This window comes from Mya arenaria, chromosome 3 (genome assembly GCF_026914265.1).
Source record: "Mya arenaria isolate MELC-2E11 chromosome 3, ASM2691426v1".
NCBI classification, from domain to species: Eukaryota; Metazoa; Mollusca; class Bivalvia; order Myida; family Myidae; genus Mya; species Mya arenaria.
In genome coordinates this window covers 64,012,507-64,033,999 of record NC_069124.1, presented here as the reverse complement: position 1 = coordinate 64,033,999, position 21,493 = coordinate 64,012,507, and the positions used below count along the sequence as shown (strand labels likewise).

The following is a 21,493-nucleotide window of genomic DNA, read 5'->3' as shown; positions in this document are numbered from 1 at the left end:
TTCAAGAGAGGCAAATAACAAATTAAATACACATTCACAAGCTCATAACATTGATTTATGTTATGAAGCAGAAACACTTGAACAACTTTATCAATTTTTTTCTCTTATGGCATATCTTCCCAAGTTCAAAGCATGTGAGTTTAGAATTTAACAATATTGAGTATATCATTTCGTATGGATATAATATAACAAGTTTTTATATTTTTACCCAATTAACTTCCAAATCAATGGGGATAAAAATAACACTTACCTAGATGCAAAAGCCTTGAATACCCAATTGCAAAGATATGTGTGGGTCATACCCAATTCATTAAAAAAAATATGTGGAGCTCTGTAGCTGTTACAGTTTTTATTCTCAAAGTGATGTAAACAAACAAACTTATCACTTAAGTGGCTGTAAATATTTCTGTTTTCAGCGTCGTATGACAGTACTGGTTCCATCCCGACAACAGACTTAAGCATGGAAACTCATGTGACCCAGGAGTCTTCGGTACCGAAGCAGTCCCGCCCTGTCCCCCACTCAGACCAGCCTCGCAAACCTGTTGACGACCCTTTCATCTCTCCAGCCTCTCATCTACAGGCACGGCCATCTATTCTTTCCATAGAACTGTTATCGATTGTTTGATGTCTGTCAAGATGTATAAAATTATATATTTTCATTTAAATGTCAAATGTTGAGTACAAAAAGCAAAGATTATGAGACTGTACCATTGTCCATAAGGTTAATTTAGAAGAGTAAGTAATTGCAGTATCACATTTATACAGTTTTCTAAAATACGTTTTTTTATGGCAATAAGGAATTCTTTCTATATGTGTACAGAAATCTCACCCTATTAAATGCGTTTTCAGAATGCTGAGACTCGTCTAGCAAATGGTTACACAGAGGACTTGAGGCAGCATCTGCAATATGAGCCAGATCCAGTTGAACGCCAATATAGACAAATGGAAAATGGTGGAGCTGTGGCAATAACAACTAATGGTGATGTCATCAGAACTAACTACAGCAATGAAAATATTCAAGGCAAAAAAGGTAAGACTCTTAAATCTAACAAGAAGAGATTGCATGGCAGTGAATTAATGTTTTTGTTCTTCTAGTATAAGAGTATCTTCTAGTGCTTCTGTATATTATTATGCTGTGAAAGTGTTCGACTGGCTCAGCTCAAGATCTTTAGACAGGTACTTTGATCAGTCTGTGAGCCTATACTCTGCTCATAGTGTAACTGGTATAACGTAAAGTTTTCCTCTTCAGAAAATGTTGCACCCACCTCCACCACCCAAGCCACCAACAGTGACCTTCTGTCGGTGCTTCTGGACAAGGGGAATAAACTCCGTGAGCAGATGATTGTCTCCTCCTTGCACAACAATTCAAGGGGCAATAACTCTGTCACAGAGAGAGTTGTCACACATGATGTGCCACATGGAGTTCCACAGAGAAAACCTGTGGATGTTTCAGGAAAGTATGTTCATTTCTTTTAAAATCAATACATCTTCATTAAGATGAAAACAAACATATATTAAGGACTTGCATGGACAAATGAATATGGATGTAAGGCAGGCAATGTATTGATAATGATTTTGTATATTATGACTGTTTCTCTTTCAGTGTTAACATTAAATATGACAAAATGTAACAATGAAAGGGTAGAACTTTAAATTGTCAGATAGATAGAGAAATTCCATTGTTCCAGCTAAAAAAAGCTGTGGAAATTAAAAGAATTATTTATCATTATAGCTGATAATAAGATGAATGGAAAACATTTTCAATTCATTTTTCACTTGCAGAAGTATGGATGGGAGTTTCCTACAGGAGATACTGAGAGCAGAGAGGCTGTTTGGTGCAGAGGGTGAACAATTGGATGACGCTGCTGTAGACCTGGTGTTTGGGGGTCAGCTTACAGATGATATAAGGGTGTGTAGTGATGTTATAATTCCTACGTGTTTAATGTAATCATCTATAGGTGTGATATCAAAATATATTTAAACCATTAATATTATATTGTATCGTAAAAACTAAATAAGCTAAACTTCAAGTCTTTAGAACTGATAGATAAAATGCCATGTTTCTCTGCTCTCCAGCTGTTTAAGGGTCCACATGGGAGTCCCAATGGGAGTATATCAGGTGATGATGACATGATGAGTGATTATGAGGATCCAGTACACAGCCAGTCCCTGCTACAAGAACTCTTCTATAAGAACAACATCTCTGACGAGAACCTCTCTGATATCAGCTGTGATGAATACAGAACAAAGAAACATAAAGACCTAGAGGATGAGTCTAATATGGTAAATAGTTAAAAAAGTCCTTTTGCCAATTATTTGGGAAAACAATGAAATTTTTTCTTTTGTTAAAGTAAAGCATCACAAGGTAAAATAATTTGACAGTTCTGTTTTGCTCAATGGCATTTTGTGGCTTGAAGGTTATTGTCAGGTTATAGAAAATCATTTGAACATAGAAAACACAGCAATGACTAAAATTATTATGTGTCCATGAAATTGTAATCATGAGTTACACTATGTGTGTAACTTGAGCATATTGCTGATACTTGTGCATTTTCCCTCCACAGAGACCTCCATCCCGCTCCTCCTCCATGTCCAGCCTTGCTCTTGCCTTCCCACCAGAACCAGAGACCAAGAAACACAAGCCCCGCACACCTAAGCGCAAGTCTCGCACTAAAGTACGGCGTAAGGGCAGTAAGAAACGAAAGGGTTCACGGTCTCGATCAGGCGCGAGTGCTAGCGAGTTTAGTGATAGCGATGTAGGGAGCAGGGCTAGCACGCCGAGGTCGGAATCATCAAGGGTATCCTTTGACATGGTGCCCTCTGATATTGATGAGCCACCCACCAGAGGTACATAATGTATATAAGCATTAAAGTTCCACGCGATAATGTGTTTTATATGCTGAGCTATAGGAAATATTTGTATTAATCATCATAGGTATCCTACATTTTAACATCTACAGTTTACAATTTAATAGACTAAAGTATTCTGTACATTTTTCTGTGGTTTGTGCCTTTGTAATATCAAATTGGAAATCATATTTGAATGCATACTTGTAAACAAAATAGAAGCAATTCTTTTTTTATGATTTTCTAATCTTAAGATATAAAACCATGTTTCTAACATTCTAACCATGTTATTTTTTTCAGATGAACCTTCACGTCACAAGAAGTCCAACACAGTTGATGGTATGAGTGTTGAGCGCCTGACATTACTGGGGCGTGTACATGTTGCCAGGGTAACCATTGATTCACTGCAGCTAGCAGCAAACATGGATACTTCCTCATCAAAATCAAAACCAAAAACAAAATATGGCATTAAACCACCTAAACCATCACCTAAGGCAAAAAAGTCATGGTAAGTATCAAATAATATATAAACTAGGACTTAAACAAGGACTTTTTGAGCAAATATTGGGAAGACACCTGGCCCCAATATCACGAAAACACTTCAGTCAAATCTTAATCTCAAAATTTTTTACCACATAAGAGCATAGAATTGTTTAATATCTATATATTTCAAAGAAAAACTTATTTTAGAGCAAAAAATATACTTGAGTAAATGATAAAAGGCAATGAATTATACTCAACTACAGTTTTGGCTGTAATATATATATATTTTTTTAATCTAGACCAAAGGTTTCTATCAACATACTGTATTCAATGATAGAATGCAGTTTAAAAAATGTGTGAAAAAATATTTTTTTCAATAAATTTTGATGCTTTATGGTAAAATGAGTTGAGATAAATGTGTAATGCCTCAAACTGATGAAAATTGAATGGCTTTACATGTGAATGCTTCAATCCAATTTAGTGGAAGATTGAAGTAGTTAACAAGAAATACATGTAGTTAAAGATATATAAATGCCTGCTAGGATTGTACCTTACAGTGCAGTTGGTGGATAAAACGGCTTTATTAGCATTGCCATAACATAAGTTGTACTCAAATGGGAATGTTGTAAGTTAGATACTGTATAACATTATATGACTTGAGTATTATCAGTATATGTTCAATGTTTTTGTTAAAAACCAATGAAAAGTTCAATTGTTGTTCCCTTTGTTTTCAGTACTTACTTCATTGAGTACCAGTTTCCAGTTGTAGCTACCTCACGAGACAAATACTCTCCCAACGCCATGGCAACCGAAGTCATGAGGGTTGTGTCACGCAATGTCAAGAATGGTGGTATGTGTCTGCTTTCATTATTCCAGTTATACCCAGTCATAAACTGATATAATGATAAATGTCATATTTCCAGTTATATTGCTTGTGATAGTTGCCTCTTCACATACAAATCAACACATATATCAATAATCTCTCACAATAACCTTACCTAACAGTTGAGCTATAGTTTGAGCTGTATTTCAGTGGTGACATTCAACCATCGTTCTGTGTTCCCTGTGATGTTTGATGGGACAGCTGTGGAAAGATGGTGGAAATCTGCACTTGTATTTAAACTGTACTCAAGAAACGCTGGACAGAAAGTGGTAAATATTCATATGTGAGAAAATGCATTAATAGAGAAAATAAATATTAAAGATATTGACTCTAAAATATGTTTGGTTTTCTTTGTAATGATGAACAAAATCAATGATACAGTAAGACTAGAAGAAGTATGTGAAGACATTAAAACAAGATTGTATTACACATGAGATTGTGTAGCACATCCTTGAAAACCATTTTACCATCAACTCTTTCAGCCTGCCCTTATAGGAAGTTGTGGAATCCCGCTGAAGTCAATCCTAAAGTCTGAGAGCCTGTATGTGGGTAAGGACATGGAGGTCAGGAATACGGATAAGTCCACGGCCAACACCTCTGCTAACACTTCCAGGCATGGCAATCATGACACTCTCGGAAGCCTAAGGGTGTGTAGGAACTTTCATTTTATTTTCTGCTTCTGAGACTTCTGGATGTTTAGATGATGTTTCATGCTGTCTATCTTACATGAAGTATGAAAGTTCTTATTAAGATAACTAACAAAAACACACCTTAATCAGATCCAATCTTCTTAATTTGTTTTATAATGTTGTAATTGCCATTTTAATAGGGACCAAAGATCATAATCATTAAACAGCATGCCTTTAGGCTTTAGCCATATATTACAACAATTAAGCTTTTCCCACAACAGTTGGTGATTGAGCTAGCCTCTGACAGTAAGGAGTTCCCCACCCAGCTGGCACGTACCAAGCTTGCTGAACTGACCGGCAAGGCGAAGATTGTCCCCATTGCTCAAGCCCCAACCCCTGCTCACGCCTCTGCTCCCAAACCTCCTCCTGCCCCAGTCCAACAACGATCAACCTCCGGGGAAAGGTTCAATTCAGCTCCTAGAGGAACTGGTAAAGTTGGATTTTAAATATATCAATACAATGTGACTGACAGGTATATCATCTAAGAAGTAATGTGCTGTTTTATTCAATTTATAACTTACATTGGTGTATTTAAAATATATAGAAATTAAAGTTTATTAGTTTTTGTAAATATATGGAAGTCAAATATAAAACTCAATTTCTTCTATTCTGCTCTACTGCATGTTAAATGATAAATATAAGGGAATTTATACTGATAATGTGACTACAACCAGTTTTTCTTCATGTGTTTTTCATAGACTATTTGGGCGATACTATTGATTGATATCTAAGACAATTTTAATGTTAATTTTCAGAGGGCCGTAATGTATCAAGGTCACCAGCCCGTAATTCCAGATCCCCAGCCCGCCATGCCCCGAGGCCAGCCCCAGTTGCCCCCTGTGAGGGCCTCTCTATTCCAGCTCCTGTCTCTGTACAGCACTATGATGGGGACCAGGCAGTCATCCACTACCACCACCCTCTACAGGAGCAGCAACAAGGAGAGGTGGGGGGTTATGTCAAATATATACTGATTACTAATGTAATCATTGCATGAAATGTACAGTATTAGAAATGACAATCTGCATACATTTTTATGCCCCTGAAGGTGGGCATATTAAAATCGCAATGTCCGTCCGTCCGTCCATCCGTCCGTCCGGCTCTATAACTTTCCCTTGTATGGACAGATTTTAAAATAACTTGCCACATGTGTTCCACATACCAAGACGACGTGTGGCGTGCAAGACTCGTGTCCCTACCTTAAAGGTCAAGGTCACACTTAGTGTTTATTCACAATGGAGTGCTGCATATAAGGACATAGAGTATAGGTTGTCGTGTCCGGGCTGTAACTTTCTCTTGTATGGACAGATTTTAAAATAACTTGCCACATGTGTTCCACATACCAAGACGACGTGTCGCGTGCAAGACCCGTGTCCCTACCTCAAAGGTCAAGGTCACACTTAGTGTTTATTTACAATGGAGTGCTGCATATAAGGACATAGAGTATAGGTTGTCGTGTCCAGGCTGTAACTTTCCCTTGTATGGACAGATTTTAAAATAACTTGCCAAATGTGTTCCACATACCAAGACGACGTGTCGCGTGCAAGACCTGTGTCCCTACCTTAAAGGTCAAGGTCACACTTAGTGTTTATTTACAATGGAGTGCTGCATATAAGGACATAGAGTATAAGTTGTCGTGTCCGGGCTGTAACTTTCTCTTGTATGGACAGATTTTAAAATACTGTGAAATCATTAATGTTCGTGGGGCATTAATGTTCGTGGTTTTCGTGGGTTGGGTGATCCACGAATTCAAGATCCCACGAAATATAAACCCTTTATTCACTTTTTCATTTGCCTTGTTACGTACATACTCTAGTATATTATTTACAGAGGTCGCAGTATACAGTGTTAACACCTGTCTCACTGTATAACTTGCGATCATTATTCTGTTAATATATAATAACTGCCTTTAACAAATAATGAACCAAATCAATTAAATGTGTTTTATGAACCAAATGACAGTTATAAGCACGTGTCTAAACGTGCGCTGTTAATGAAAATCTCCAAGTTTACAAGATGTGCGTGATGAGTGTCCATACTCGATTTTTTTATTTAATGAAATAATTAATCGATTACTAGTACATCGAAGGTTACTAAGCACCGAACGTGACAATATACGCAACGTTTCGGTGTTTTCACAGTTTGCAAAATTCTTAATTGGCATTCAATGGCTTCCCCTATCTTTATTTATGATCAGGGTACATCTTCTTTTATTACCTTTATTCCCAATTAAATCGATAAGTGACATGGTTATATGCACTAATTGGCATGTCGTATCACATTGGCGAGTGTCATAAACCGAGTGACATAGAAGACGGAAATCACGGGCCAGCGCGTGGATATTATGCAGACGATCTAGGATGATCGCATCTTCGATTTCATTTTTTTTTCAAAAATGAAAATCCACGAATTCAAGTACCCACGAAATTGTTTTTTTTCGGCAAACCACGAAATTTCATGCCCACGAACATTAATGATTTCACAGTAACTTGCCACATGTGATCCACATACCAAGACGACGTGTCACATGCAAGACCCATGTCCCTACCTCAAAGGTCAAGGTCACACTTAGTGTTTGTTCACAATGGAGTGCTGCATATAAGGACATAGAGTATAGGTTGTCGTGTCCGGGCTGTAACTTTCTCTTGTATGGACAGATTTTAAAATAACTTGCCACATGTGTTCCACATACCAAGACAACGTGTCGCGTGCAAGACCCGTGTCCCTGCCTCAAAGGTCAAGGTCACACATAGTTTTTATTCACAATGGAGTGCTGCATATAAGGACATAGAGTTTAGGTTGTCGTGTCAGGGCTGTTACTTTCCCTTGTATGGACAGATTTTAAAATCACTTGCTACATGTGATCCACATACCAAGACGACGTGTCGCGTGCATGACCCATGTCCCTACCTCTAAGGTGAAAGATACACTAAGTGTTTATTCACAAGGGAATTCTGAATATAAGGACATAACAGTGTAGGTTGTCAAGTATGGGTGGTATTTTTTATGTTCAGAGGCAATTTAAAATAACTTGCCATATGTATTTGACACGTAAAGGCAAGATAAACTTTTCATGTAGTGACCTTGTTCGTAGGTCAATGTCACATTCGGGGGCATTCGTCACATACTGTGACAGCTCTTGTTTCCTATACTGATTTTATTTTTATTTCAAACATTGTGTATAGATCTAAAACACATTTTTATTTACTCTAGTTAAAACTGGGGACAATCAATTTGTGCACAAACAATCTACTAAGTTGAAACAACTTTTGTTAGCAACTATTTACTAAAAATGCAAAAACAATATGCCTACGGGTATGCTGAAGTTGTGTCTCAATTTTCTAGGTGATGACGCTGCACGCCCTTTTATTGATCCCAGATGGCAGAAACATCACAATGCAGGGCGTCCCTTCCCTGGCAGCAGCCAAGAGGCACCCCGTCTTCCAGCAGCCCAGTACACACTCCGCTCCTGGTAGGTAGAATAGTGGTCTATAGAGAAAGCTATACTCATTGAGGCAGTTGTGGCATTTTTTTGGCATTACTAATTTTATTTATGGTATGTTTTGGATTGAACCTTCCCCTATAATGGATTGAACCTTCCCCTATAATGCTTTGATTCCTGACCACTCGTAGCTTATATTATGTGTTTATAAATAAATGTTCAAATATCCTTGTAAATGTTTGGACTTGAAGTTAAGATTCTTCAGGATATCAATTTCTATACTGATATTGATGTTTTTGTCAGAGCCTAGATTGAGATGTGTGATGTCGGGATAATATGCCCTGTTTATTAAATAATTTTGTTGGCTGTAATGTTCTAAACAGTGTATCAATTCTGTTCTTTTACCAGGTGTGCGAGCGCGTGACATGGTTGTGCGGAACTGTTACCTGGTGTGTCGTATGTTCTGGTGTGATGAGGCTGTACACAGCGCTGTCTTTTGGGGCACCAGTCAACCACAGTTCAACTTCCAACAGGTTAGTTCAATATGTACATGTATTTATATAATATTGAAATCTTTTTAGATAATGTTTTTATAATAATTGTTTTTTTTTAGTCAAAGGCCGCAAGCTCTCTGGAAGTTTGGAGTGAAGATTGGTGTCAAACTGCAAAAAGAAATTACTGTTTACATTGCATAATGTGAAATAATGTTAAAACTGTTCTCTGAATTGGAAAACATCCGTTATATCAAACCTTCTTAACAAAAAACTAGGACAAAAAAAGTTTTCTTTGTATGTATTAGTTGACCTGAGACAAAACAGGTACATTTCCTTAAACCTGTTGTTATGGTCATGGAAATCATAACAAGTAATGTGCAATGTTTATCTGAGAGCACATTTATCTTTACAGCATAAATGTCAAATTGTTATCTTAGTGCTTTGTTATGGTATAGTTATGTAAAAACTGACCTTTGGCCTTAGGTATGGAAACATATTTTACCAATGACAAAATGCTTTTTTTAGCATGATCAATAACTTATATGTTGATAATGGTTGGGTTGTTCCCCTTCATCGACCGATATCAATTGATGTGTGTGGCATCTGAATGTGTAGCTATATTCCTTTCCTCCAGATTGCACCAGTGTTGATGTCCCAGTCTCTACTCGAGAGGATGAAGAACAACTTCATGATTGTGGAGGTCTGGGACAAGAAAACATCCGCAGACAATGACAAGGTGAGCCTGCAATTCAGATGCTTCATATTCTCTGCCATTAAGAATTATCTGTTCATTGTTTATTGTATAATATCTTTCAAAGCAGGCTCTTACTGGCGTGCATGAAGATCTGACGACAATGTTATAAATACATATACCCTGAATTATCTGGATTACCAATATTGCTATTTATGGCAATACAGTTAATTATTTATGTAGTATAGTACGCGTTTTGATAACGTTTAAGTAGCTTTTAGATAGGAACACATAGATTTTGATAGAAAAATGTAAACAGCAAATAAAGGATTTTGTGAGACTTAAACCTTCGACATTCTTGAGCATACAGACATACAGGAGTGTAACTTTCGGAGCTATTTTGGATCACACAGATTGGGAAAGTTTGCATTACAGTGAATTTTCTTATTTCCGTTACAATTTTGCAATCCAAACTGAATATTAGATATTAGAATTGAACTTCCTGGCCCACTTTCAACAGAGCAAAAGAAGGCCTCTGATTGGCTGATGGCAAGGTCAACAGAAGTTGACCTACAATGTTTTGCCTTTAGATCCTTATGTATTAAGGACATGATTTTAATCAGATTGAATCACTCACTGCTTTCCATTCCCTGTATTTTGTTATTTATCAAATACTTAAACTATGCACAATTTTGTAATGTAAGCTTCTTCTCACCTTTCTGCAGTTTAAACAGGTGTTATTAAATACTCTATTTCCAGTTGGTGGGAATGGTGAAACTGAGTCTACATCAGTTCTACATGTCATTCAGGGACAAGCGCATGTCTACAGCTCTTCTCAAGTCTCAGGTAAGGCAGCACTGAACATGGAAATTTTATTCAAGAAAGTGGGCTTTTTATTTTCTACCTACTGCAACAAAAATCTGAAACAACAAAGTAATTATCAGCATTTGTTAAATTTAATTCATTTTAGCAGCTAGTTCATTTCATGAAAAAACCCAACAGGATACTAGAAAATTGCTTTACCATGTAAACATGTATTGTTAGACTATTACGCTTAACAAAATCATAATAGCAATAAAAAGAATAACATGGGAATACACTTATGCCTGTTTATTTCAGTACCCAGTGATAGCTGTAGAGAACTACCTTCCTGTGGTGGATGTGTTCAGTGGCTCGCAGTACGGACAGATCAACGTCCTCCTTGCTATGGGATCCGCGGAACAGGTAAGGAGTTGGATAGAGTGAATGTTGAATGTTCCCAGAAATTCACTTTTAGCAGAAAAAAAGGGAAGGTTTAATTGATGGTTATAAATTTGTTGTAGATTCATACTTACTGGAAGATATTTTGGATATGAAACATTAAATTGTAAGGAAATAAGGTTACCATGTTTGATAAATTTGAATTTGATAGTGTAATTTTACATAGTTGTAACAGCCTAACATTTTAATGTTTGTGTAGATTGCCCATCTGGTGCGAATGAAGACTGAAGGATTACCAGCCACGTCAGGACCGGAGAGACCTCAACACTATCTGGAAAGGTACTGCTGTAACAAGGGATGTTTGGGATCCTGCACTGCAATATTATATTGTGCCTTACTTTGAAATTTTTGATCGGTAGAAACTCAGACATTCCTCTAAGTTAACTCTCTGTTCACATTGCAGAAAAGACCTTCTACACCAGGGTGAAACAGTTCCTGCACAGATTGGCACAGAGGCAGTTGGTAAGCTAATCAAATGGATTGAGAATCTATAGTGTTGCCAGAGTTTGATAATCTATTTAGTTATGTAAAGAAGAAGATGAAAGTGATGGACCCAATTGAATGATCAGTCTATAAAAAAAATATCAATGAACTTGCACACAAATATTGTAAACATATCTGTTCTGGATAATACACTTGATAAGAAATATATACATGTATTTACCTGTATTTCAGTTGAGCACATATTTGAGATTGTGATTGAGGGTTTGCGCGGCCTTGAGATGGAAGGAATGATCTGGGGTGAGGCAGACTGCTTTGTACAGTACCACTTCCCCACCCAGGCACAGACTACCCCACCTGGCTCTCCTGTCATCAGGCATGGTATGTGTAGGTCATCTATAGTTGAGGACATATTTGTGATGGTTTGCTAAAGTATGATCTAGGGGGAAGGCAGAAACCGTAGGGCTAGACTGCCTGACCTAGACTGCCTGACCTTATTAAGATCCCCAGGCTGTTGTCATTTGCTGGCTGTTTTTGACCTAATTATTAATTGGCTATTTAACATGCGCCTTGTTTTACATTGCTTGCTCTAATGCCTACATACAAGTAAGTAATGAATTGAATGAAATACATGGTACCTTTTTGTCATCATATTTTGCGCCCATTTTGTTGTAAAATTTCTGCAAACCTTTGTGGTATTATGATACAACACTCAGCTCTTGCAATGGTAAATTACAGTATGATTTATTTAAACAAGGCCCAGGTTTTTTAAGTTTTGCCTATTTCTTCCAGCTGTTCCGACAATGAAGGCATTCAGAACAGCTACGACCCTTTGTGTGGCTGACCCCACATTCCATGACGTGACTCGACACAGGATCCTCCTGCCCCAGGCCACTCCTGTACAGAGGGAACTTCTTACAGGTACATGTACATAACATTGCTCCACCATATATTCCCTCTGTTACTTTTTCATCAGAATGTTAGCCTGGGTTGTAAAATGATCTATGAGATAAAGGTAATAAATAGTTCACTTTACTACAGAATGGATCTGTATATTCTAGGGACGCAGACGAACATACAAAGTTAACATTTTGTATTGAAATGTCAAAATCAGTATTTGAATATTTTTTTATTTTTTTATGAATTCCAGGGCAGTAAATTAAATAAACCTTTTGCCTGCAACTGTATTGTTGTGTATTGAGTTTGTTTGTTTTGTTTTCACAACTATTGGCCCCTAAAGCCAGAGGCTTTAAACGGATGACAATACAATGCACACATGTCATATGTGAATAAGAGACCCTTCATCGGGTACTATAAAAAGTCATCTTATTTTGCAAATGAAATATTCAAATATTCGATTGAAAGAATTACCGAACAAATAGAATATCAATTTTGCTATTTGTTGCATCCCTAGTATTTTCTAAAAGCTTTATTCACTGAATTCAGATTTTATTATATAGTAACTACGGGCGAAGATTGCTTATTTCTGAAAATATTGACCCTTTAACTTTGCACGACAGAATTCTGTTTATACATATGCATGTCCTTCAAATTAACTTTATATCTATAGCATGTGGCAGTACAGGAAGTGGCAGTGGTGGTCTGCCGTTTGAGCTCTGGTGCCGTTACTACCACCCGAATGTACGAGACCAGTGCAGTGCAAAGGGCACCTTGCCCCTTGCCAAGCTGTGCGCCATGGTAACCATGCAGAAACGTGGGGAGCCGTCCGTACAGACCTTCTCCTTCCCCTTACAGCAGGTGGGTGGGGAAAGGCCTGGCTCGGACAGACAGAACGCCGGCCTCATTGATGTCACTATACACTACAAGAATCAGCTTCTGCAGGTAAGTTATAAGATAAATTAGAACAGAATATACTAAGTATTATTGACTGGGTGCTGTTTTTACATGGAATTGTATTTTCAAAAGTTAACTATTACTTCTAAATAAATAACCTTGAAATAAAACATAGTTATGAAACAAATCTGTGCTGTGTGTATTTTAGTCTGAGACAGCAGCAGCAGCAGCCAACAAGAACCTGACAGGGGCCCAGGTCTGTGTCTCTGTAGGTGTCATCAGGGCTTGTGGACTCAAGGTAAACATATTGACTATGTCTACCTCCAAGAAAAATTGAAACTTTAAATTATGTCAAAGCCTGATGAAACAAATTTTCAAATGAATGCCTGTTAAGTTATAGGAAAACAGGTCTGTAAATTGACTCACTTAGATAGAACATTAATGGAAATTAATAGTTTGATTTAAAAAACAACAACAAACAAATGACAATGACAATACCCAACTGTTTGTGTTTGTGCATGTGGTAAAGTTGTTTTCAGGTAATTGTTATCCTGATTCTCTTGAATGAAAAAGCTTTATTCTTCATATGTTATTACAGGCTGCTGCGGAGGTGAGTGCCCAGCATGACCAGGGCATGCAGTACCCTGCCGAGGTCGGGGTAAACGCTTACCTCCGCGTGAAGCTCTCCTTCCTGGGAGCAGAAGGAGAGAGAACCACACGTACAGTGGCCAGATCATTTGCTCCCGAGTTCTCCCATTTTATGGACTTCCCGTGTCCGCTGTTGTGGCCGGAGCCGGACTCTGATTCCCTGTGTCTAGCAGAGATGTTGGAGTCAGCTGAGGCCACGTTTGAAGTCTGGCATCAAGTGCCAGGCATGTCTGCAGGTACTGTTTGTTTGACTTAAAGATTAATCAGTTTAATGTGGCATGACTGGCCATGTTCCTAATTCAAACACTGTTTAAATAAACATTAGATGGTAATCTATTGAAAATCTTTGGTCTTTGGATTCTTGATTCAGTATTTAAATAGATTTATCGTTTTGGGTTTGAAAATTCATTTTAATTCAAATATTCATTTAGCTTTAATTTGATACATGATTGTTACCAAAACATGTTCTGAACAATAAATAAATAAATAAAAAATAATTTTTATATTCTTCTTTTTCCAGAGCTTGACAGAGAGCTAAAGTCTCTAACAGCAAACGGAGTAACAGGACGACAGATAGTTGAAAAGACTGGAGACGTTCTCCTGGGGACAACCACTTTACCCCTCGTACAGCTCCTCTCTAACAGGACAGGTCTGTCATAGTGGTCACAAACAATTTTCTTAATAAGACCCGGCTGCCGGCCAAAGTGGCTGGTTTGAATGGCAATCTGGCCTGTTCAATTTTGGAAAATTAAGTCAATATTAAGTAGAATATATAGGAGCTGTTCAGTTACTATTTAAGATGGTTCAACCGAAACTTGGTGAGAACCCTACACATAGCCTGCATTTGATGATTAGACAGTTCCAAGTAGTCTGTGGATGCATATTCTAATCCTAACCCATTACCATTGTTGAAGAATAATTATTCCTTTTCATGGCCATGTTATCTTGGAAATATATTGTATGGAAACAGTTAAATTTCTCACTGTTGGCCAATAGAAGACACAGTGTAAATAATGTACATTATGTTTGACCTGTTTTGTAGGAATCAATGGCTGGTTCCCTGTAAATGTTCCTGTGTCAGCCTGGAGCCAGGGTGGTGCTGAGAATCAGGGGGAGGAGGTGAGGCCTGGTACCAGTGGTCTAGCCCGGGTTGGTGGGGGACTGGAAATCAATGTGAAGTTTGCCCACCATGAGGACAGGGAGAGGGTTGTACATGCAGCCAGGGGTGTGGGCTGGTCACCAGTAGACCTGGATATCGAACAGGATGACTGGGAAAGTGAAGGTGAGTTAGCAATTAAGGTTGCCTAGAGATACATATATAAATATACATGTAATAATGTATCATTTAATTTTAAAAGGGATTTTGATTGCTAGATAGTCAAAATATTCAACTCATCTTACCATCAAAAAACACTATATATAACTACTAGTATAAAAAACATTTGCGTTAACATTTTAGGGAGACATTAAGAATTGTATTAAAAGATGAAATTTGTTAATTACAGATGAGAGCAGTAACCGCTACCACCATATCAACATAACGGTGGACCAAGTGACATTTCCCCTGCAGAGTGCCCTGATTGCTGGCCAAAATACTCTCGATAAAACAGCCCAGTGCTACATCAGATACAAGTTCTATGATAAAGGTAGGCATCATATATCACTGTTTGGTGATGTAATTTTCACCTCATGCCACATTCTCTTAGATTGACTCACAATTCATTAAGTTCATCTTTTAACTTTCATGAATATTGTCTGAGAAATATCAAGATTATGCCCATGAAACTGTAATAAAATAAGACAGAATTAAAAGACCTTGTAAACAAATTGTTCCATGTTTGTCTCCAGCTGCTGTGATGTCCCGGTTCTGTCCAGTATCAGTGACCGCTGATGGCTATATCACCGCTAAACCAAAGAACAAGCATGACCTGCAGATACCGGATAGCTCCATGTTTCGATGGTTGGTGCTTCACTTTGATATTGGATAGGAATTATGATGAAATACGAAAAAGACAAAAATGTGTGATTGTAAAAAAGTTATTTTGAGGTGGTGAAAAGAAAGTGGAGAAAAATAATTTGTTAATCTTGTTTCACACATCTTCAATAATTGTTGTTCATAGTACTTTTGATTCAAAGATTCAAACCAATTTCTTCTTGAAAAAAAAGTCCCAACTTAAACCATTGCCATTGATATTGTGTTATTTTTAGCACATTCTTAAGATATGGAAGGGTAACTATATTTATACATTACTTATCATGCAGGTATTTGCGGGAGGAGCATCTAGAGGTGCAGGTGTGGGTCACATACGGGGCTCATCAGGGAGAAGAACAGAGGCCCCGACACAGGGACAAGCTAATTGGAACGTCATATGTTGCTATGGAAACACTGGGTGACCAACGTAGGAAACAACACAGAGTCAGGTATTGAGGAAGAAGTTATTGAAATATATTGAAAAGTTTTTTTTTTTTTTTTTTATAACAGTTGTATAAAGTCTGATTTATTTTGCAATGCTCAAAGACAAGGGTTCTGAATAATTTGTGATTGAACCATCTCAAATAGTAAAGTAATTGACTAGCTACTATTTATTCTACTTAAAATTCATTTATTTTTCCAAATTTGAATCGGCCAAATTGCCATTTGGACTGTCTTCTTTGGCCGGCAGCTGGTTCTTTTTAAGAACACTGAAGACTTTGTCAATGTTGATTCGGGTAAAAGAGATAAAGAATATAAAGAAAAATGCTCAGACTTATAAACCAAAAATGCAAATATCTGAAAACTGTCCCACCTTATTGCAGTGGTCTATTCCCGATGTACAAGCCGGGCGCCTGTAATCTTGGAGGAGGGTTTCTCAGGGCTCATATTACAACTAAGCCACAGTTTGGGAAAACACCTCAGGTAGGCTTCCCTAATTTGGAACTTTGACTTGCTGATTTGATAAAAAAAAACCTCTGACTTGCTGATTTGATAAAAAAGAAAATCAGTGGTCCAAAAAAAAATTGTTTCACTGATACTCGACTACTTTCTCTCGTAATTACTGCTGGGAGCCTGATAAAAGTAAAGTTGAAATAACCATTGTCATTGTATAATATATCATTTTATAAACTGAATTGTTTCATTTCATTAATGTAATGTTACAATTTACAGTCTGAGCACCAGGAGGGCCTGATTACCCTTGAGGGGGAAGACATAGACGCTGACTATGACCCAGACGACAGTTTCCACCAGATTGTGAGCCACAAGCCTACTGCCAAGACAGAGAGCTCTCCAGAAGTGGAGGAGGGTATGGTGGGGGAGAGTAGTCAGGAGGGGGATACCACTCCAACATTTATAGCTGTTGTACAGGTGGAGAGGGCCCTGCATCTGCCACACATGCATGATAAACAAAAGTAAGCTTTACTTTTTGATCATAGGTAGTTGTTTTAGATTCTGCAAGGCTGAAATGCTCTTTTAAATACCATATTATACTGTGTATAGAACACTAGCATGGATAGGACTCCCGCAAGAAAAATCCGGTAAAAAACTTTTCCATTGATAGAACGCAGTGAAAAAATTATAGAAAAAATATGTTACACATCTACCTGTAGATATTTTATTGTTGCATTGCATGTTAACCTACATTACTATTCCATTAATTCACTCACTGCCAGGTCAGAGGACTACCTACCGAATTCCTACGTGTCCTACCCAACGGCTGAGAGTACCATTCCATCCTACACAAATGTCTTCCATAGTGCGGACAACCCGGTCTGGGACCATGAACAGGAAACTAAACTCCATGCCGAGATGCTCACCCAGGAAAACAAGCATCTGGTGTTTAAGGTCTGGCACAAGCCTGACGGTGCCCCAAAAAGTCCAGGTAAGGGGTTATGTAGTGTTGTAAAGAAAGGTCTACATTGGAGGTATCTTTCAGAAAAATATGTTCATTTTTAATGATATCAATTGCTGTGATGTATTGTTTTATTGAACTAAACTGAAAAAGGGATGCAGTTTTTTGTGGTTCATGGCTCAACTTGATAGTATGTAATATGTGCTTAAGTGTTGAACCACAAAGGTAATAAGTTGTATTTTTATTACAATATACAATTTGTATTCCAGATAAATTGACTGATCGTGTTTTGGGTTTTGTGTCTGTGGACCTGACTCCCCTGGCCAGTGGAATGCAGCAGATCTCTGGCTGGTACAACATCATGGACTTTAATGGACATGTGAAGGGACAAATAAAGGTTTGTGGCTTACAGTATTACAAGATTTTATCTCTGATCTAGTTTTGCTGTGAAAAATAGAAAAAATGTAACCTTTAAATAGAGGGCTTTCAAATCTGCAATTGCTGGTATCTTTTATTTATATTTCAGAAAAACCTGTATCACTCTGTAGTACACTCTGCAAACATTTCAATGTATCACTCATTTTGCCGTGCCTTGTGGGAGACAAATCTTAAAGACAAATCAATATGCATGTTAATTCATCTTGGTATTAAAATATTTATCTGTTTTAAATGTTTGAATTCCTGTTTTCAGATAAACATAATACCTCAAGAATCTGTGATATCAGGGATGCCAGGAGGGACAGGGGCTGTGAGTGCAGAGCCAGTCAGCTCCTCCTTCCTGTCCCTACCCCCCTGGGGCACTGGAGCCCCGCCCCTCTCCGCCCCTGGGCCCCTTTCCCTTCCCCACTTCCAGAATCACTATGACCAGGTGAAAGAGCACCATGAGCACCTTCAACAACAGCTGCAGGAACACATCCAGCAGTTTCTACGGCAGCAGGACGAATCTGCAGGTCAAGGGCAAGAATACAGGTCACCAGATTTGCCAAGGTCATCAGGGGGACCTCCTGTGTCCTCCATGAGACTGTCAGAAATGCCAGGTGGTTCAGCAATGCTCCAAGAGCCCTCTGACCTGCAGAGGGAGCCATCGCTCTACCAAAGGGAGCAGTCAATACACTGGAGACCACAGTTCCCAGACATGAGGCCTGATGACAACCCATCTAGATCATTCCTCTACACTAACCTCAGGTAAACACTTACGTGTATGATCAAATACCGAACTACCTTAGAATATAAGATCAAAAGTGAAAAATGTTTTTAATTCCGTCAAATAAGGTTTGCCCATCAAAAAGATTGTCAACTCTTTTTTATTTACAGAAATCGCTCTAAAATAAATTGCAATTTTTGTAAAAACCTTTATTTTCATTGAGGTCTGCTTTGCGGCATGTATGTTAAACTTCTATCCTCAAAACCTGGTACAATTTTGGTGTAAAAACACTGGAGAGTGTATTTTCCATAACAAACATTTTGTTGAATGATAGGATTATCTTCAAGCATTATAAAACACATTTTCTTATATTTCAAACCTTGTAGCATATTGTTATATGTAAATAATAGAAAAGGAAAGAGTAAGTAATGCTATTTTGATCCAAATTGCTTTTTAACATGTAAAAACTAATACAAATATGTGGCTTTTGCTTCTTGATTTAAAGATGCCCATTTAGTTTCATTACAGTACCGGTAGTTTGTCACTCTGACAGGTTGCACTGGTTTTGAGGAGAGAAAAAATGCAAATGTCTTGAAACGTTGCAGGAAATCACTGCCAATAGTGTCCAGGTTTTAAAGTAAAAAATGCATACCTTTTTTATTATAGGTGTTTACTGTAAAGATTGAGCCAATGTCAAAAGGATTTGGAATAAAATATCTTTAATTGTATGACCATGTCTCTTTTACACTGTATGTGTAAATATAACCAGCTTAATTTTCTGTTTTTATATAAATCTGTTTCCATTTAATACCTTTTACATATTCAAACATTTTATCTTTTTTTTTTTGCAGAAAACAAATGCAAGACCTGGATGATATCACATATAAACTGAGGACCAAACTCACCTGCCAGCCAACGTCCAGTGCCCCAGGCCAGGTCCTAGATTTTGACCTTCCAGTGACCACCCAGTCTGGTCAATACCCACTGACCTCCACCCAATCCGACTTTACTGGCTTTGACTTGCCCCGGAGTCAGAGAGACACGCCCCGAGACGATCTTGGTAACACCGGTTCTCATGGGGCTGAGTCCTCAAGGACCGTGGGAGATTCTGGCCAGTATTCTGTGGAGCAGTCCGGAGAAAAGTATGATGACTCTGCTCCTGTCTCCCAGCGAAGTGCTAGTGATAGACTGGACACACTGAGGTCAGGGGTCACACCAAGGGATTTCTTAGATAGTGGCCTGCCTAATACAAACAATAACTCAAATACTGAAGAACCTGAACAGAATGTGTGGTTAACCATATCTCCTAGAGAGTCTAATGAGAAAAAGGATGAATACTCTGAGTCTGGTGGTTTTAGTTACCGTAGATCACCTAGAGAAACCACTCACACTCCAAGAGAAAAAGTGACAACTCCAAGGGACTTTGAGAATATGCTCAATGCTAACATGGCTGAAACTGTTCAGCACCACATAGACAATGCAAAAAAGTTACTAAATGAGGTGAAAGAGGAAAATAAAGCCAATGACCAGAAACAAATGAGTGTTATTCAGGAGTTTTCTGAAAACGACCACAGTGATAGATCAGACGATGAAGGGGACAACAGATATTACCACAGATACAGAGACCTTCTGGATAATGAACAGGATGAGTCTGACAAGGAGGAAGCAAATGAAGAAGAAGAGGAGGAGGAAGATGAGGAGGACGACGAGGAAGGAGAAATAGTTGTGCCAAGGAGGATTAATGATGTCTCTGGGAAGTTTTCACCTACAGGGGAGATAATTATGCTTAGTGAAGATTTATCCAGTTCTGTGCCATATGGTCATGGCTCCATGAAAGGACCTGCTCAGAGGTTCGGTGCTCAGATAGACAGAAAGTCTGAGCCAGTGTCTCTTCCAAATACTCCCAGAAATAGTGAGAGCACCGGTACAGGTGGGGAGTGTCCAGAAGAAATTCTACAAGATGTCGAATATGACCAAGATGATGAAGACACAAGTCTGCGGGAAAAATCTAATGTACACATGGAAGAAAAGGATGAAATCCAATTCAATGAAAAGGATAGTTGGTTGTCTGACTCTGATAAAGAGGAGGATCACCATGTTGTTGTGGACAGCAGATATGTGCACAATCAGGCCAACCTTCTGAAGCACAAGCAACAGAGACAAGATTCTGACACTGGTTACAGCTCCAGGGATAACGTGTCTGAGAGTTACCTCACACCCAGCGCGGCGGGCACAAACTCAGAGACTGATATTTCCCGATTGCAGGAACATGAGCACTGGTCCGATCAGCGTGAGAGTGTTGACGATCATGTGTTTATTGAAAGGCACAAAAACAGGCTTCTTGCTAATGTTGAGCTTGAATCCACCGGAGGAAGCTTTGGAATGAGATACGATCCAGGGCCTTCAAGGATTTCATCTGCTGGGAGTCGGCAGACACGACAGTCCTCAGAACCATCTGTCACAGAGTCTTTTGATGAAAAAGAGGAACAAGATTATTTAAAGCAAAATCTTGAGCCAATTGAATCAGAGAGGGAAAATTTACAACCAATGTCTGCTAGAACTCAAGAAATTGAGGATTTCTTTTGTGGTGACTCACAGAAAGAAGCCACTGACAATGTTTATAAATCTAGATCTGATAGTGATTGCTCTCATGACACATTTAATGACTTTGAACAGAAAGCAAACAGCAGTGGAAGATTGTCAAATCGTAGTCAGGGTAAGGGAGCTAACTCTGGTGGGAGTTCTCGAGAGCTGACACCAAGGGACACAACCAAGGGTGCTGTTCCAAACTTTTTCATGCCTGTACAGGATCTGGAGGAATCACTGAAGAAACTGAAAGCCGTAACAAATAAG

General features: G+C 38.4%; 1 protein-coding gene across 1 annotated transcript in view; it reads left to right on the top strand.

Moving 5' to 3' along the window:
* Positions 1–21,493, top strand: part of LOC128227784 (C2 domain-containing protein 3-like) — a 28,408-nt gene that overhangs the window by 4,058 nt on the left and 2,857 nt on the right. The window contains exons 4-38 of the mRNA XM_052938633.1: positions 417–580; positions 850–1,030; positions 1,250–1,457; positions 1,783–1,909; positions 2,077–2,283; positions 2,565–2,847; positions 3,148–3,355; positions 4,065–4,180; positions 4,364–4,482; positions 4,696–4,860; positions 5,124–5,331; positions 5,658–5,845; positions 8,245–8,371; positions 8,750–8,874; positions 9,470–9,571; positions 10,286–10,372; positions 10,646–10,750; positions 10,986–11,065; positions 11,190–11,248; positions 11,462–11,608; positions 12,020–12,148; positions 12,798–13,069; positions 13,230–13,319; positions 13,620–13,905; positions 14,190–14,318; positions 14,712–14,951; positions 15,175–15,315; positions 15,518–15,629; positions 15,932–16,090; positions 16,466–16,565; positions 16,815–17,056; positions 17,318–17,526; positions 17,766–17,893; positions 18,188–18,681; positions 19,492–21,493. Coding sequence (XP_052794593.1) covers positions 417–580; positions 850–1,030; positions 1,250–1,457; positions 1,783–1,909; positions 2,077–2,283; positions 2,565–2,847; positions 3,148–3,355; positions 4,065–4,180; positions 4,364–4,482; positions 4,696–4,860; positions 5,124–5,331; positions 5,658–5,845; positions 8,245–8,371; positions 8,750–8,874; positions 9,470–9,571; positions 10,286–10,372; positions 10,646–10,750; positions 10,986–11,065; positions 11,190–11,248; positions 11,462–11,608; positions 12,020–12,148; positions 12,798–13,069; positions 13,230–13,319; positions 13,620–13,905; positions 14,190–14,318; positions 14,712–14,951; positions 15,175–15,315; positions 15,518–15,629; positions 15,932–16,090; positions 16,466–16,565; positions 16,815–17,056; positions 17,318–17,526; positions 17,766–17,893; positions 18,188–18,681; positions 19,492–21,493 — 7,739 coding nt within the window. The remainder of the gene's footprint in view (positions 1–416; positions 581–849; positions 1,031–1,249; positions 1,458–1,782; positions 1,910–2,076; positions 2,284–2,564; positions 2,848–3,147; positions 3,356–4,064; positions 4,181–4,363; positions 4,483–4,695; positions 4,861–5,123; positions 5,332–5,657; positions 5,846–8,244; positions 8,372–8,749; positions 8,875–9,469; positions 9,572–10,285; positions 10,373–10,645; positions 10,751–10,985; positions 11,066–11,189; positions 11,249–11,461; positions 11,609–12,019; positions 12,149–12,797; positions 13,070–13,229; positions 13,320–13,619; positions 13,906–14,189; positions 14,319–14,711; positions 14,952–15,174; positions 15,316–15,517; positions 15,630–15,931; positions 16,091–16,465; positions 16,566–16,814; positions 17,057–17,317; positions 17,527–17,765; positions 17,894–18,187; positions 18,682–19,491) is intronic.